This window comes from Corvus kubaryi, unplaced genomic scaffold (genome assembly GCF_017639235.1).
Source record: "Corvus kubaryi isolate FWS band 111438036 unplaced genomic scaffold, C.kubaryi_AGA036_p1.0 69, whole genome shotgun sequence".
In the NCBI taxonomy this organism is placed as follows: domain Eukaryota; kingdom Metazoa; phylum Chordata; class Aves; order Passeriformes; family Corvidae; genus Corvus; species Corvus kubaryi.
The window spans coordinates 1,725,058-1,739,146 of record NW_024582057.1 but is presented as its reverse complement, the minus strand read 5'-3'; the positions used below and the strand labels follow the sequence as shown (position 1 = coordinate 1,739,146).

The window sequence follows — 14,089 nt, the reverse complement described above, 5'->3', positions numbered from 1 at the left end:
TTTCCAAGTACAGTCTGCTTGACCTTAGGTAATCCCGTGGAGGAGGCTGGCACACGCTTGCTAGAAATAGTTTCCACTGACCTGATTTCACTAAGAGAGGAGGTGGAGTCAAAAGGCTCATAGCAGACAAGACTCCAAAACAGCGAACATTTATTTCAGGGTTACCTCTGCAGCGCTGAAGCCATGACAAGAAGTTCACACAGTCACATCCTGCTGTGACAGTAACCACGCTGACAAAGGGGTTGCCAAGCTGGCAGTGGCCTCGGACTTTTGCTTTCAACAGTAAAAGGAAGAAGTACTGAAGTACAACAGAGGAAAAACACTTCACTAAACACACTTGCACCTCCAAAGGAACTTAAAATTTCCTTCAGGTGATGTGTTGCCCTTTTTTGTGTGTGTGTTGTGAAAGCTCCCAAGCGGTATTTCTTAAGCCTTCATGGTAGAAGCATTTCACTTAAAAGAGTGTTTACTTGTGGAGAAGTGTCCTGGGATGTACTAGATGCGTGGAGCTCTCTAGTAGTGATTGCCTGCTTGAATTCTGCCTAGTTCCCACACTGCAGTTCTTGCAGGGCTCCTGTGTATCCAATGGTAAGTGATCTCAGGGCTGTTTCAAGTGGACAAGCACCCAGCCAAAGCAGCAAATAGCCATGGAAAACAGACTGACTTCCCCTTACTCACCCTGCACCTGCACTGCGGCATTGCCTCTGGGGACCAGCTGCACACCAAGGTTAGCCAGCGCTGCTGGAACAGACACTGCAGCAATGTACTGCATGTCATACATTTAGAAGACAAGAAAACAAAAATAACCAACTGAACTTGTAGGACCAGACAGCATTTCTGCTCTGTGTTTTAATATGGTAACAGAGTACATCTATCTTTGCTTTCATCAGCAAATGTATTTCTTTTGTGAAAAACGGCTGCTATACTTTCATTCCTTCCTTTTCTGGTTGATACTAAAAGCCACTGAGTGAGGAAAGAAACAGCAACAAAGTTCTAACCACCCAGCAAAAATCCACTACCTGAAGTGACACTTGTTACTGAAGTATCTGCTTACATATATGGCTTTTGAGAGGGCTCTCTCAATGATCATCCCTTTCTAGGTGGTTTGCTAAGAATGATGCTGCTGCTCTGCATTTGGGATAGGGCAGACACAAAGGTGGTCTCTGGAGAGTGATGTCCACCAAAGCACTCGCGTAAGAGCTACAGATTTGACATATGTGGGGAGGAAAACTGCTCAAGTCTCCCAGATAATTCAGCTATGGTGTCTCTAAGACCAACAGAAGATTGAAAACTGTGGCAGCATGTGTGGTGATTTTCACACACCAAGTTTCTCTTCTATAAGGAACGGCAGCAAGAATCATAGAATCATTAAGACTGGAAAAGACCTCTAGGATCATTGAGTCCAACTGTTAACCCAGCACTGCCATATTCACCACTAAACCATGTCCCCAAGTGCCATAACTACATGTTTTTTGAACACTTCAGGGATAGTGATTCCACCACTTCCCTGGGCAGCCTGTTCCAATGCTTGAAAACACTTTCCATGAAAAAACTTTTCCTAATATCCAATCTAAACCTTCCCTGGCATAACCTGAGGCCATTTCCTCTTCTCCTGTCATTTGTTACATGGGAGAAGTGACTTACCACAGCCTTGCTACAACCTCCTTTCAAGCAGTTGTAAAGAGTGACAAGGCCCCTCCTGATATGCAGGCTAAACAACCCCAGCTCTCTCAGCCACTACTCTTATATGAAAGAAACTCCCATATGCTGACATTTCACTGAATAACCTGCAATATTAGGAAATTTTGCTCAGACACTGCAAGAATTCAGAGAGGAAACTAAAAAGCTCTATGGCCTTAAGCAAAGGATTGAAACAGACACGAGTTCCATATCTTCTGAATTTTATCTGGATGATCATACGCATCTGGCTTTTGGTCATGAAGCTTGCTAGATTGAAACCCTATGTAATACTAGTTTCCAAAAATCAAAATTCCAAAAATCAAAAGATCAAGAATCAAGATTCCTTATTTTAAACTCATTTTTCCTAAAGCTATCTTATTACTATACTCAGTCTGAGCCTGTGATACAAAGGGAAAAAACACAAACCATATGGTATTATTATTGTTTTTATAAAGTTGTATAGGCAGGCAACTTACCAGCATAATCCTCTTAGCATAAAGAAGAAGAAATAAGAAAGAGTTAGGATTTAGTTTTTCCAGGTAAAATGTGCAAATGTCATGGCAAACCAAGCAAAATAAAACATGCATGCTTCTCTCAAAGATTGACTTGAATTAAGAGGGAAGCACAGGATTCAGTTACTGTACAATTAGTGTTCAAAAATGAATAGGGTTTTTGAGGAAGCAGTAAAGAGAAAATTCCTAAATTATATCACCACTTATTTGAGAAATAATATAACTGAAAGAAATTTGATAAAATATACATACATTTTTAAAAAGTAATTAAAATTGAAGTGCTGCAAACTGGAAATTGTTTTCCTTAAAACCTGGCAGTAGTTTAAAAAGAGTTTCTCCTTAATTACTATGCAATACATGAAAAACTCTTAAATCAAGAGTTTAAATCTGCTCTTAAATCAAGCAGCTTGCGTACAGTTCTGACTGTAGGACTCAGTGAACTAAACTACCCTTTGCAGGAGTTAAGAATTAACTAGTCACCAGCAGGTAACAAGTCCCTTATTTCTATTTTGCAACCTGGAAGTGATGTGTCACAGCTTGATCTTTCATTTTCCAGTTTGCTTAAGATATGACTCAAAAGTTACCTTGTTCTCTCCATCTCTACCTGCATTTTACAAGCTCTATTCTCAAAATGGGAGGGCTCCAAACAAATAGCACAACCAACTAAAAACACCCCAAAAAATGTATTTGCAAGCACACTTCAAAAGGGTTGTGCAACTTGCATGCAAGTTGTTAACAAGTTGTTAAGTGCACAAAGCAGGTCAGGAGAGGAAATGAGGAATGCTGACTTTCAGCACTGCCGCTGGGAAACACTCATTGATCATCTGGCTCTTAGGGAACGGACATTGGAAAGCTGATGGCAACAGAACTGGTTATGTGCCTATTTGATGTGGATTAAAACTTCCTCCTCGCAGCCAGATATCACCAGACTTAGGGGATACTGAAACCTCAAACACAAGTCAGCAGATGATGGGCTTTTTGTTGGATCTTAAAGATTGCCCTGAATCTAGTGTCTTGCCTTTTCAATGTACATCCCCAGCCACGTTCACCCAAAACGGTGGGAAGCTGGAGGGAGATGGGCATAGCTCCATGGTTCTGTCTCAGTCATTTCTGAAATCCTGAGAGAGAACTTGAATGCCATGCCTCCCTCCCTGTCCTAGTGCTTCCCTGTTACCACATGCAACAGATGAGGAACCATCAAATATGGGACAACAAGCAAGAGGAGCTCAGTTGCTGCTCATACATGACAAAACTGTGTCCAGGGAGCATATTTTGTCTCTCTCGGTCATCACATCTGTTCAGGTATGTGCACAAAACCTCAATGGGCACAAATTTACAGCTGAGGAAAACAAGTTTTTAGACAGATTTTGAGGCTGATCTGGGCTTCAACACTTTGGATTGCAAGTTTTTATTGATACCACTACACTAATTTTATTTATTCTTAGCTTTTAAAATATACCATGAAGGTGCAGTTCGTATCCATAGTACATTTTCCACTTGTTTACTACTTGGCAGTTTTATGTTTGACTGAAGTTTAGGAATTGGTATCTTGAAGCACCAAGACAAAATCAGACAACCGAGTAAGTCCAGCCATTATTCTTTCACTATAATCATGATCCTCGAGCTCATCATTAAATAAGAGTAGTTACTTTTTCATCAAGGGAGCAGAAAACACTACCTAGTCTATAACAACCACCATTCCTCTTCTTCCACCCTCAGTCTCAGCTGGATCTTTATTAAATGTTTTCAGAGAGACAGAGCTAATATGCCTCACAGTGCATTTCTGAACACGCTATTCAGAAAAGCATGATCTCTCACATTTCTCTCTCTGTCTCTTACACAGAGCTATAGCATTCCAATCCACTTTATAGGATTCTTGACACATCATGCTCTTTGAGGACATGCTTTTCTGAATTAAAAGAACTGCAGAAAAAATTACAGAACCAAATTTCTTTAAACGTTTACCATCTCATTACTGCAGCCTCCTTAATATAAAAAACCTCAGAAATTCGAGAGAAACTTCCCCTCTACCACCTACAATTTAATTGAGTGCTTAAACCCACCACCTCAAAGAGAGAGACACATGCACAGAGACAGCAAAAAGCTTCAGTCTCCTACTCTGTGCCTGTAAGGTGACAGAGATTTGGAAGAGTCATGTACAATGTACTGTGTGAGTTTACAGAAATTTTTCATGGTATGTTACTAATTACTCTGTAGTCAGACATTAGCACACTGTTTTTAAATCATTCAAAAGCATAACTTCCTCTCACAAACAAAGCCCATAGGGTTAGCTGTCTCTCTTTGCAAAGCATCCTCTACCTGTTCTCTGAGTGAAATCTACAGTAGAGACTACAGTATATATGAAAACCACCGTTTCACAGATATCACGGCATACAAAAAGCCATGCTATTTAAGCAGCAGCCACAAGCTGGCCCCATGAGAGAACCAGTCCTGACAACCCAAGCTGATCTCTTGTCTCTCTGCCTGGGTTACTCACCCAGCTCCACCAGCAATTCACCCCTGCCCAAGTCCTGCACTCACACTTGCTTAAGTGCCTGGGCTGGGAAAACACCTCCCCATCTGGGGCTTCAAGATAAATCAGAATGGGGGAAAGGAGATGCAGAGCTGACAGCTGTGCCGGGGAAGTTTGAAAGAGAGCAGCATACCCCACCTCTCAGGGCAGACCACCAGCCACGTAAGCACTCTTACAGCTCTGGGGAGAGACTGTGCAACTTATCCTCCCAGGCTGCTCTCGGGGAAAGCTAGCTAACTAAGCTCTGCCTTCTCAACTACACAGTTTCTAGCAAGAAAACAGTAGAAACAATGAGTCAGTGCAAAAATCATACAGTGCTTATTTGTTCTTTAAAAAACAAAACCCAAACAAAAACAACAACAAAAAAACCCCAAAAACAAACAAAAAAACCACCAAAACCAAACCAAACCAAACCAAAAAAACCCCAACAAAAACCCAAAGATCACAACAAAAGCCTTAGAAAAAGTTTAAGGGAAACAAAATTGCAGGTGCTCCACAGATAATATAAAAATTATTCTTATAACTTACTGAAATCAACTAATATTGATTGACACAGGAAGCAGTTTGCAGACTCACTCACCCGGAGAAATCTGTAGTGAGAATACCATAATGAAAAATGTATATTCGGCTTATGTGGCACAATGTGAGGTATCCCATAGCTACGACAAAGGAGTACCTAAAAGCATAACACAGAGAACACATAGTTACCAACACAAGTACCAACAAGAACTAGAATCACTCAAATTGGGTTGGGCTTGTTTTGATTTTTTCAAATCCAATTGTTAACAAGTCTGAAGCTATGCTACGAGACCCGGAAGACATTCTCGAAGGGAACTGATGGTTTTGTACACCCAGATGAAACCTTACAGAGGTGTCTCCTCATTCTGGGAGTGGGGAAAAAAAGAGAGAAGAAATAGGATCAATTCAAGTTGCACAATTCAATTTCAAAGCTCCCAAATTCACATATTATTTTGAAATTTCTGTCCGACTCAAGTATTTGAAATCAGATTATACTGTATGCCAGTCACTGAACTTATCCACTGCATTTTTTATCTGTAAATGTTCTTTATTTACAACTCTTTCTCAGATCTAGCAAAGACTAAAATATTTCAAGTTTAAGGTATTCTCTCTTTTGTGATTTTGTATAAAGGCAGATGATGGCATATAGCCTAATCTTTCAGCTCTCCATGTTGAAGCACACCATCTTCCAGAAAAATCACAGAATCGTATAGGCTGGAAAGGACCTATAGGATCACAGTGTCCAACTGAAGAAGCATTCCTTAGGTAGGGTGTGACAAACTCACTCTGCGTTTCAAGACAATAACACACTTCTGGTAGGCAGGGCAGTAGCATGATTCTTTCTATCTTAGCAGCTGAACAGTCTGAAGACTGGAAATGCTGCAGTGTCTGCACAGACAGATGCAGCCTTTCATACAAGTAACTTCCTCCTGTATTTACACGAGCAAGAAAGAGGATACTGGGGAGGAAAGAATCGGATGGATGTTTGGAGACAGACTGACCCATGAAGCCAATTACACAGTGCAATGAAGAGTTGGGACACCAGAATGAAAGGCTTGCACCACATTGACAGGCCAGGACCAGGCCTACTGGTGTCCCCTGTAGCAGAGGTTATCCATGTGGGGGAGAAGAGGCAAAGACCAACGGAATGAGATGGCACATCCCGCATGCGTGGTAGGGCCAAGCCTTGGGTAGGCACACGTTGCCCCCCTGGACCCATGAGAGGATCCACCACAGGGGAGAACTAAAGGTGAAATCAGACAAGAGGATCAGTCAGCAGACAACTGAAAAAGAGCCAGGCCTTTGTCAAATTATGGCTGGTTTTAAAAGAAATGAGTTTTCCCTCCCTGGGGACTAATAAACTGCAGTGGGAGTGACAGTGATGGATCGCAAGGCAACCTGCGGGTCATGTGGCCCACAGCAAACAGCTGGATGAAAGGCAGACTGAAAGGACATGACAGATTCTTCAGGAGATTCAGAGTAGAATTTATAATATTTTATCTGGGTCAGGCATCCAGTCCTGCCTCAGCAAGGTCCTTGGATTCCCCTCTCATCAACAGAGAATGGCAAGCATCTGTCCAAAGGCAAGTCACTCAGCTCAGACATGTAACAGCGATAGACAGGACGAAGGATCTAAAATACGCCTCCATGCTGAGGTGTAAAGCACTTAGATTGAAAGCGGGGCGAGCAGGCAGAGATACACCAAACTGCTGCTGTAGCTGGGAGCATTCCCAGTGCTGGATTAATTCATCCATTTATAGGCCTTGAAGGCTAGCAGCTTCACCAGAGAGCAAACTAGCAAAAAATAACCATGAAAGAGAGTATGAAGGTTAAATTATGCAGTTTATTTCCTTTGTTCTCTTCCACTGTGTTCTTCTGGGGGAAAAAAAAGGCAAGTCTTGAAGCCCCACTCTGAAGGATCAGGTTGCCTGTATGAACAGGTCCAGACCTTAAAGCAGCATTGTTCAAGCTTACTCTCAACCAGTTTGAATACATTGTTACTTTGCCAAAATTAATAATGTGGAAGCACCTTGAGTCATACTGCTATGGCTAGTGGAATACAATAGAAAAGTCCTAACCCAATCTTCCCTCAGACCTCCTGAGGTTTTTCAGCACATTGGACTGACATTTCACATGGATTCAAATCAACACATGACTACCTTGCAGCAGTGGGCAACATTATATGAACTGGCTGGCTTGATTTTTGTTTCAGTATACAGCTATTTTGCTATTAGCCATTGTGGCAAATTGGCTAAAGAGGAAGAATGAGGAGGTTTCCTGTTGAAGTCATGTCCTTTTCCTTATCACCACCCCAACTTGCCTAGGAAGATGTAAATAACTATTGGATGATTCCTTTGTAGACTTGGTTCCTCTGATCTATAGTCACTAACTCCTGCATTTCCCTTGAGTAATAGGCAGCGACATTGACCAGGAAACCATAATACAAATTTTTAACACCTTTATATTTTGGTCTCTGGATGGCATTTCTTTAACAAACATTGTTCAATTACCTTTTTTTTTTTTTTTGGTGACATTATTAATTACCTCTGGACTTCTGGGCTTTGCATTCAGTGAGGACATGGGAAAAATACCTCCTTAACACGTTATCTTGCTGGTGCAAAATGCTAGTGACTGCTGTAGACAGGCTTGCTTTTTATAGTTCACATTTCTAAATAATCTTAGAAAAATTATAAGTAATCGTAAGCAGGGTTCCTGTTTAGATATTAGAGAGGGGTCTCTTCAGGAAATAAAGGAAGGTGAGATGATTATCTGAACATCAGATTCTCAGACAGCCCTGGCCTTGAAGGCAAGTGAAGAAAGGGTTTCTGTTCCCCAGCCCAGACTGATGTGGATTCTGAGCATTCAGCAGCAGCTACAGAAACAGTCAGACAGTGCAGAGACAGAAATCACCTGTAACACATCCAAACCATAAGCTTCTACTTCGAAGCAATAGGAGTTCTGGTATTTTCCACTTTTTCACAAAGCCCAGTACCAAAAGCAAGACCTTATTTTGTGGATCACTAAGCTAAGCTGCCTCAGTGACCTTATTTGAACTACCTAACTCAAGAATAAGTGGAAAATACCTGAAGGCCAAACAGCAAGGGGAAAAACACATTAAAAAGGATTATCAAACGCAATCTGGAAGAATACAAGACCAAGGAGAACATGACTTCATTACATTTAAGAGAGCAAAGGTTGGCCATAAATTATTAAGCCTGCAAAAGTCAAATTTTGAAGCCAGCAATTTCACAGGAAAATGCAATACACCAATCCAAAAAAACCACAAATTGAGATTACAGCTGCTTCTGTAACTCCATGAATAAAGCTCCTGCAATTCCATGAACAAAGCTCCTGCAAGTAACTGGGAAAGAGAAGAAGGAAAGAAGAGAAGGTGGTTCTAAAAACTGCTCATGAATTTCCCTGAAAGCAGAGAAGGTGTCCAAGGGGCAGCTGCAGACTTGCAGCCACATAAGCTCACCTGTGGATGTTGGGAATACTTGCCATATTCATAATGCCATAGTTCATCATCACCAGGACAAAAAGATGGATGGAATACCTTGAAGACAACAAAGTGAGTATTTAGATAATTTCTATGTTACCTGGAAGTGCTGGTAGTTCAGAGCAACAGAGTATTTTCCCATGCAAATAACATAAATGTGATGTCATGTCAGGGTACCAGTAAACCCGAATTACCACACCACGTCTTTATAGCCTAACTATGCAAAACAGACTGATACTGATTGAAAGATATTATCCATGTTTCACTGAAAGAGTAGCCTGGCTCAAAGTGCCCATTCCAGTGGGATACATCTTTTCCAGAAGACGTATCTTCACAGCAGACTGGTGTGGCTTTGACTTCCAGAACAAACATCACAAATTAAATTAAATACTTTACTTAAAAGTACTTGCATGAGTCATTTTACTTTGAGGGTTTGGAATGGTTATGTTGGTTAGGTTATTCTTTTTAAGATAGCATTAAGAGCCTTAAGATTAAAAATATGCAATCCAGAAAAGCTGATACGAAGTTTAAAATTATTTTTACCCAAGCCTTATCTAAATGGTGACAAAATACTCACCACCCAAAGCAGAAGACAGCAAAGTATATTCCAAAGAGGGTGGCAAATGCATGGCGAACAGCAGAGCTGGCATGACTGGGACTCAAGTAAATACGAAACCAAAATGCAGCCAAAAGTGCAAACAGTTGACAGGCTACAAAATTGATCTGTAAAAGACAAGCAAAACGAAAAACTGTTTTGATTCTTGGAGGAGGAGGGGAAGGATTCTCTCTGATCTCATAACAGTTAAAGAGTAGAGGCAGGAAGAGGGGGGGGAAATCGTGAGCTATGAATCTTTTGCTTCTCAGCATTCTCACTTGTGAACTCGTGTGGAAACTTTTCTTGGCCAGTGACAGAAGGGATTAAACAAGCACACAGCCACCCAAAATCAGACGAGGAAGGGCAGGCTCCAGCTACCCCAGGGTAAAGGTGGAGCTCTGGTGGTTCTCTCTCTTCTTGGAGGAAAGCTCTGCTCTGCTGCCAGCCTGGCCCAGGTGCAGGGCCTATCATCCCCCTTTTCAGTCCTCTTGGTGAGAGGCAGGGGCCAGGAAGCAGTCTGGGGCTCTGAAATATCACCCCAGTACCAGACTTTCCCCCACCCCAACACTGGGACAAAATCAACTGATGATCAATCAAAATCCTGATGTGGCAGTGCACACAAGCAGTGAGAACGGGGCAGCCGCCGTAGCTGAATTCCTCCACTCCACAGCATCTTCCACACAGATCTTCCAACTCGCCATTTTTTGTGGTTTGAGTGCAAAGAAAACAACTTTGCTCTACCATCAAGCAGACACCTAAAGGAATATGCTTCTCAAATGTTCTTTGGCTACTGCGTGTGAAAATCAGTCTGGCCTCGCTGCAAGGAGGTAGCGATGGCAGTGGGAGCACAAGACATGCGGAGGGCAAACAGTACAGGACTAGAGGCTTCTCTTGTCAGACACAAGGACAAGCAAAAGCTTCAGCGTCCTCCAGAGCAAAACCAACATCATGTTGCCTTCTTCAAGACACCTTCTCTTTGACAGCCTCAGCAAAAATCCCAGAAGTCAGAGGAAAAACAGAGCTCAGGAACTGTCTCTAACAGGGCAAATACAGCACTGGGATACAACATCCTCAAGTCCAACCTGGACCCTAGACAACTGGAGCTAAATTCATTTATTCAGTTGCAGTCCTGTTTTTTTTTTTAAATTTTAATCTTGCTTTTTTTTTTTAAATTCACCCTTGAGCTCTCCAGCAGCAAGTCATCCCAGACCAAGCAAAACTAAATAGGCTGCAACATATAAGCAATCACTTGGATTAGAGGATTATCCAAAGCTATCAGTCCAGGACAGGATAATATATCTCACTTGGAAATGCTCTGACATGTTGGCTGTCCAGGGGTGGTTGGATTCTGCCAGGCTTGTTGTCAAAAACATTTACAATGTGTTTAACAAGATACTATAGCCCCAAAGTGCTTTTATTCTGGTGGCCTACATCCAACATGGTGTTAGCTGTTCATGCAAATGCTTTCATTAAAGGTTTGTTGGCTTCATTGGTGCAGTTGCTTTATTTCAGTGATGCAGGCAGTCATGCAATAGAATAATGAAATAATTTAAATACTTAGGTATGCTGAATTTTAGTTCTTTGGAGCAGAGACAGTATCAATTTATTTCTTGCTCATGCAAGCAACCAGCATTTATAACAAATAGTATCACAGAACTATAACTGAAGCAAGCAATTCCCATTTTTAGTGGAAGATCTATAGAGTAAAAGAACAAAATTGCACTGGTCTCACAAAACCCAGATGCTGTAGTAGAAATCCTGAACTTGTCTGTTACCATAGAGTTACATTCCAAATGCTAATACCTCGCTCCCACCCTTCCACAGACAGAGGTGCAGCAGAAATCGCTGAAGTCCCTACAGGGCTGCTCTGATTGCATCCTTTCTAAGCAAGTTCCCAAGACTGATGGGTGCCAAGTCATCAGTGACAATTCAGTGAACCTTAATCCCCTCCATCATGCTCCCACTTAAGGTCACATTAGCATATCCAGTGCAGCTCTTCCCTGTGGCATGCAGAGCTTCCCTGATTTAGTATAAAGAAGGAAAGTGCAAAGACTCCCAGGAACTGATGTGGCTGATTGTTTGAAAGACAATACCCCCCTCTGTGCAGCGTCACTCACGGAAGCTTTACACCAGTAAAAGCCATCAAGATAAGCAGGCGTTTGCTTTTTACTTTCATCCTGCTCTTGTATGCCCAGTTTGAGATGCTAAGGATGCTGGGATCTCAGAGGTTCACACACACAGCACAAGGCAAGTGCAAGATCCCAGATCTGACACACTTGTAATAGCATTTAAACAGCTAAGGCAGGGAACGACTGGCGGCAGCAGGAAAAAAATGGCAGTGACTTCATCAGAAGCTACTGCCCAGCAAAGGACAGCTGAGCCGCCTCACGGGCACGCACTTCGCCATCAGCTCCTCTGAGCACATGTTACCTGTGCTGTCAACCACGCCACTATCACACCTTCATTTGGTCGTGCAAATTAACCAAGACAATTCCTTCTCTGTACTCTTTTAGCAAGGGTTGGTGCAAAGCCTCGTACCAGGACAAAAGCAAAGTAGGTCGCCCTTATGTTTCGATCAGTTTTTGGTTTATAAGGGTGGTTTCTGCAGAGCAGCCAAACATCACAGACCCAATGCACTCAGCAAGCAATAATCTGGCAATAGACCAGATCTGCTCTGTTCTACACAGAGGAATAGAGGGACACAACAGCTTTTCATATAAACACCTCCTCTATTTAGTTATTTCTATGCACTGTTTTAAACACATGCAGTGTTCACATGCATACACACAAAGGCTGGCAGTTCATCTGACAGCGACTTTACTGCATTCCATTTGACATTAATTTTATTCTTCATTCTACATATTTAAGGCATCCAGTAAACAGATGCCTAAGAATTTAAGAAATGTTGTGCTGCATCACTAGTGAACTAAGTCACACTTTCCTTCCTTTCCCTTTCCAAAGAGAAAAGGGTTCACACTATTCCCTTTTGGTTATTTCCACTGTTGCTGAAAACACTTCATAAACAGAAAATTGAGGGCTTCTGAACACTGATGAATGGTGTCCAGGCAAAAATAACATGGAAATAAAAATTATATGCAAGTTAACCCTTCTCACCATTGCAAGTCATTTGACCTGTGTTTTTAGCTAGTCACATCTATTCAGTATCGCCACCAAAATTTTGCACATCTGGTTTCAACTCTGCTAGCAGAAAGGAAACACCTTTGCTTTTTACAGTCACTTTCTTCCATGCTCTAGAGAGTAAGATGCAATAAAATTAGGAATCAGAGCACATGATATGCTACCAAAAGAAGACTTCCTTTCATTTTCCATGATTACACACTGGAAAGACAGAAAGGCAGTCTCATCACAGTATTCTGCAACGACATCTGGAAGACTTGTATCTGAGTCACAGCCAGCTGGAGACAGCCTTGCAATGCAGAAACAAGATATCCACACTTTTGGAGAGAGAGAATCTGAAACAGTTCCAGTGCAACTGAGTCGATCGTTATTGTTGTCTGGTTAATGAATCCTTTAATTCTTTATTAGTCTCAACTTTAAAAGTCTGGATGGATCCAGAGCAGGTATGAACAACAAAGGACAAAGTAAACTGTAGTTCCTCCCTTTATTCTTTTAAATTCTGTATTAGCAATAACTCAGAAGTGACGTTTAGATTGCAAATCTCAGTTTTACACAAATTTAGCAATCAGGTCAAACCAACCCATCAAGCACCCATGATGTTGATACAAGAATAGCCAAACACAGTGGTTTCAAGATCCCCCTACTGAACTATGCTATAATCCAAGCCCTAAAAGGTCAGTCCCATCTGTCTTGAGCTTTTGCATGTCCTCACATTTTTAACAGGGTGAAACTTGGCAAACATTGGACTGGTACTATAGGAAGGGAAAACACTAACTCCTAGGGATTTGGAACCAGCTTTTCAATCATCTCCATCAACAAGCAGGGCCTTTTTTTACATAGGAAAGTCATCTCTTCAACTTCCTAACCACTCTCAGAAGAAATCCATGAAATTTTTTGCTCAGTATTTCATTTGATCCAATTAACCATCTGCAGGTGGGCACTTCTAAGGGCAAATGCCAGTTGGCAAATCACAAAATAAAGGTTTCAAATACCTGAAGTTAAATAAGTACATCTAAAAATCTCACCCTTTGGAGCACATGAGCCCAATGTCATTAACACTGAATAAGAACAATTATCACTTTTTGTTCTTCGAGCAAACTGGCTCCATGGTGAAGGCTGGGAATGGGAAAAAAAACCCAAACAAAAGTAGTAACTTGTCAAATCCCTGTAACAGGAAAGCCGTGGAGCCATAGAGGATTTCCAAAGAGAGAGGCAAACGTGTTGCTTGGTGCATTGAAAAAATACTGAAAAAAATCCCATTAAAATCTTAAAAGGAGAAAACAGAAAGTGCTTTTCCTAGCTAGAAATTCTTGAGACAGGAAACAGAAAATATGAGAGGAGACAAAACCTGACTATACACCTTTCTACCAAATCATTACAAAGAGTCTTGGTCACTACTTATTGTAGTTGAAGGTAGGCTACTAATAAGCCAGTTCAGGAAGTTTCATTTCTCCTCACTCCACAAGCCTTGCATCTGCAAATCTCCCAGTTTAAAAAAGTGGCAATAGGCATTCGAGAGTTACTAGATCACACTCTAGGAAGAGATAGTTAAGTAAAAACACATAGCCTCTTATTTTAGGGCTTTTAACCTTTTCCTTATAGTTAAGTATCAG

General features: G+C 41.5%; 1 protein-coding gene across 3 annotated transcripts in view; it reads right to left on the bottom strand.

The window, feature by feature from the left end:
* Positions 1 to 14,089, bottom strand: part of MBOAT1 (membrane bound O-acyltransferase domain containing 1) — a 55,930-nt gene that overhangs the window by 23,803 nt on the left and 18,038 nt on the right. For 2 of the 3 annotated variants that reach the window (XM_042049109.1, XM_042049112.1), the window contains exons 2-5: positions 9,321 to 9,466; positions 8,723 to 8,800; positions 5,306 to 5,401; positions 2,157 to 2,168 (exon numbers count right to left, since the gene is read on the bottom strand). In XM_042049109.1, coding sequence (XP_041905043.1) covers positions 2,157 to 2,168; positions 5,306 to 5,401; positions 8,723 to 8,800; positions 9,321 to 9,466 — 332 coding nt within the window. The remainder of the gene's footprint in view (positions 1 to 2,156; positions 2,169 to 5,305; positions 5,402 to 8,722; positions 8,801 to 9,320; positions 9,467 to 14,089) is intronic. The other variant, XM_042049111.1, reaches the window with a different exon arrangement.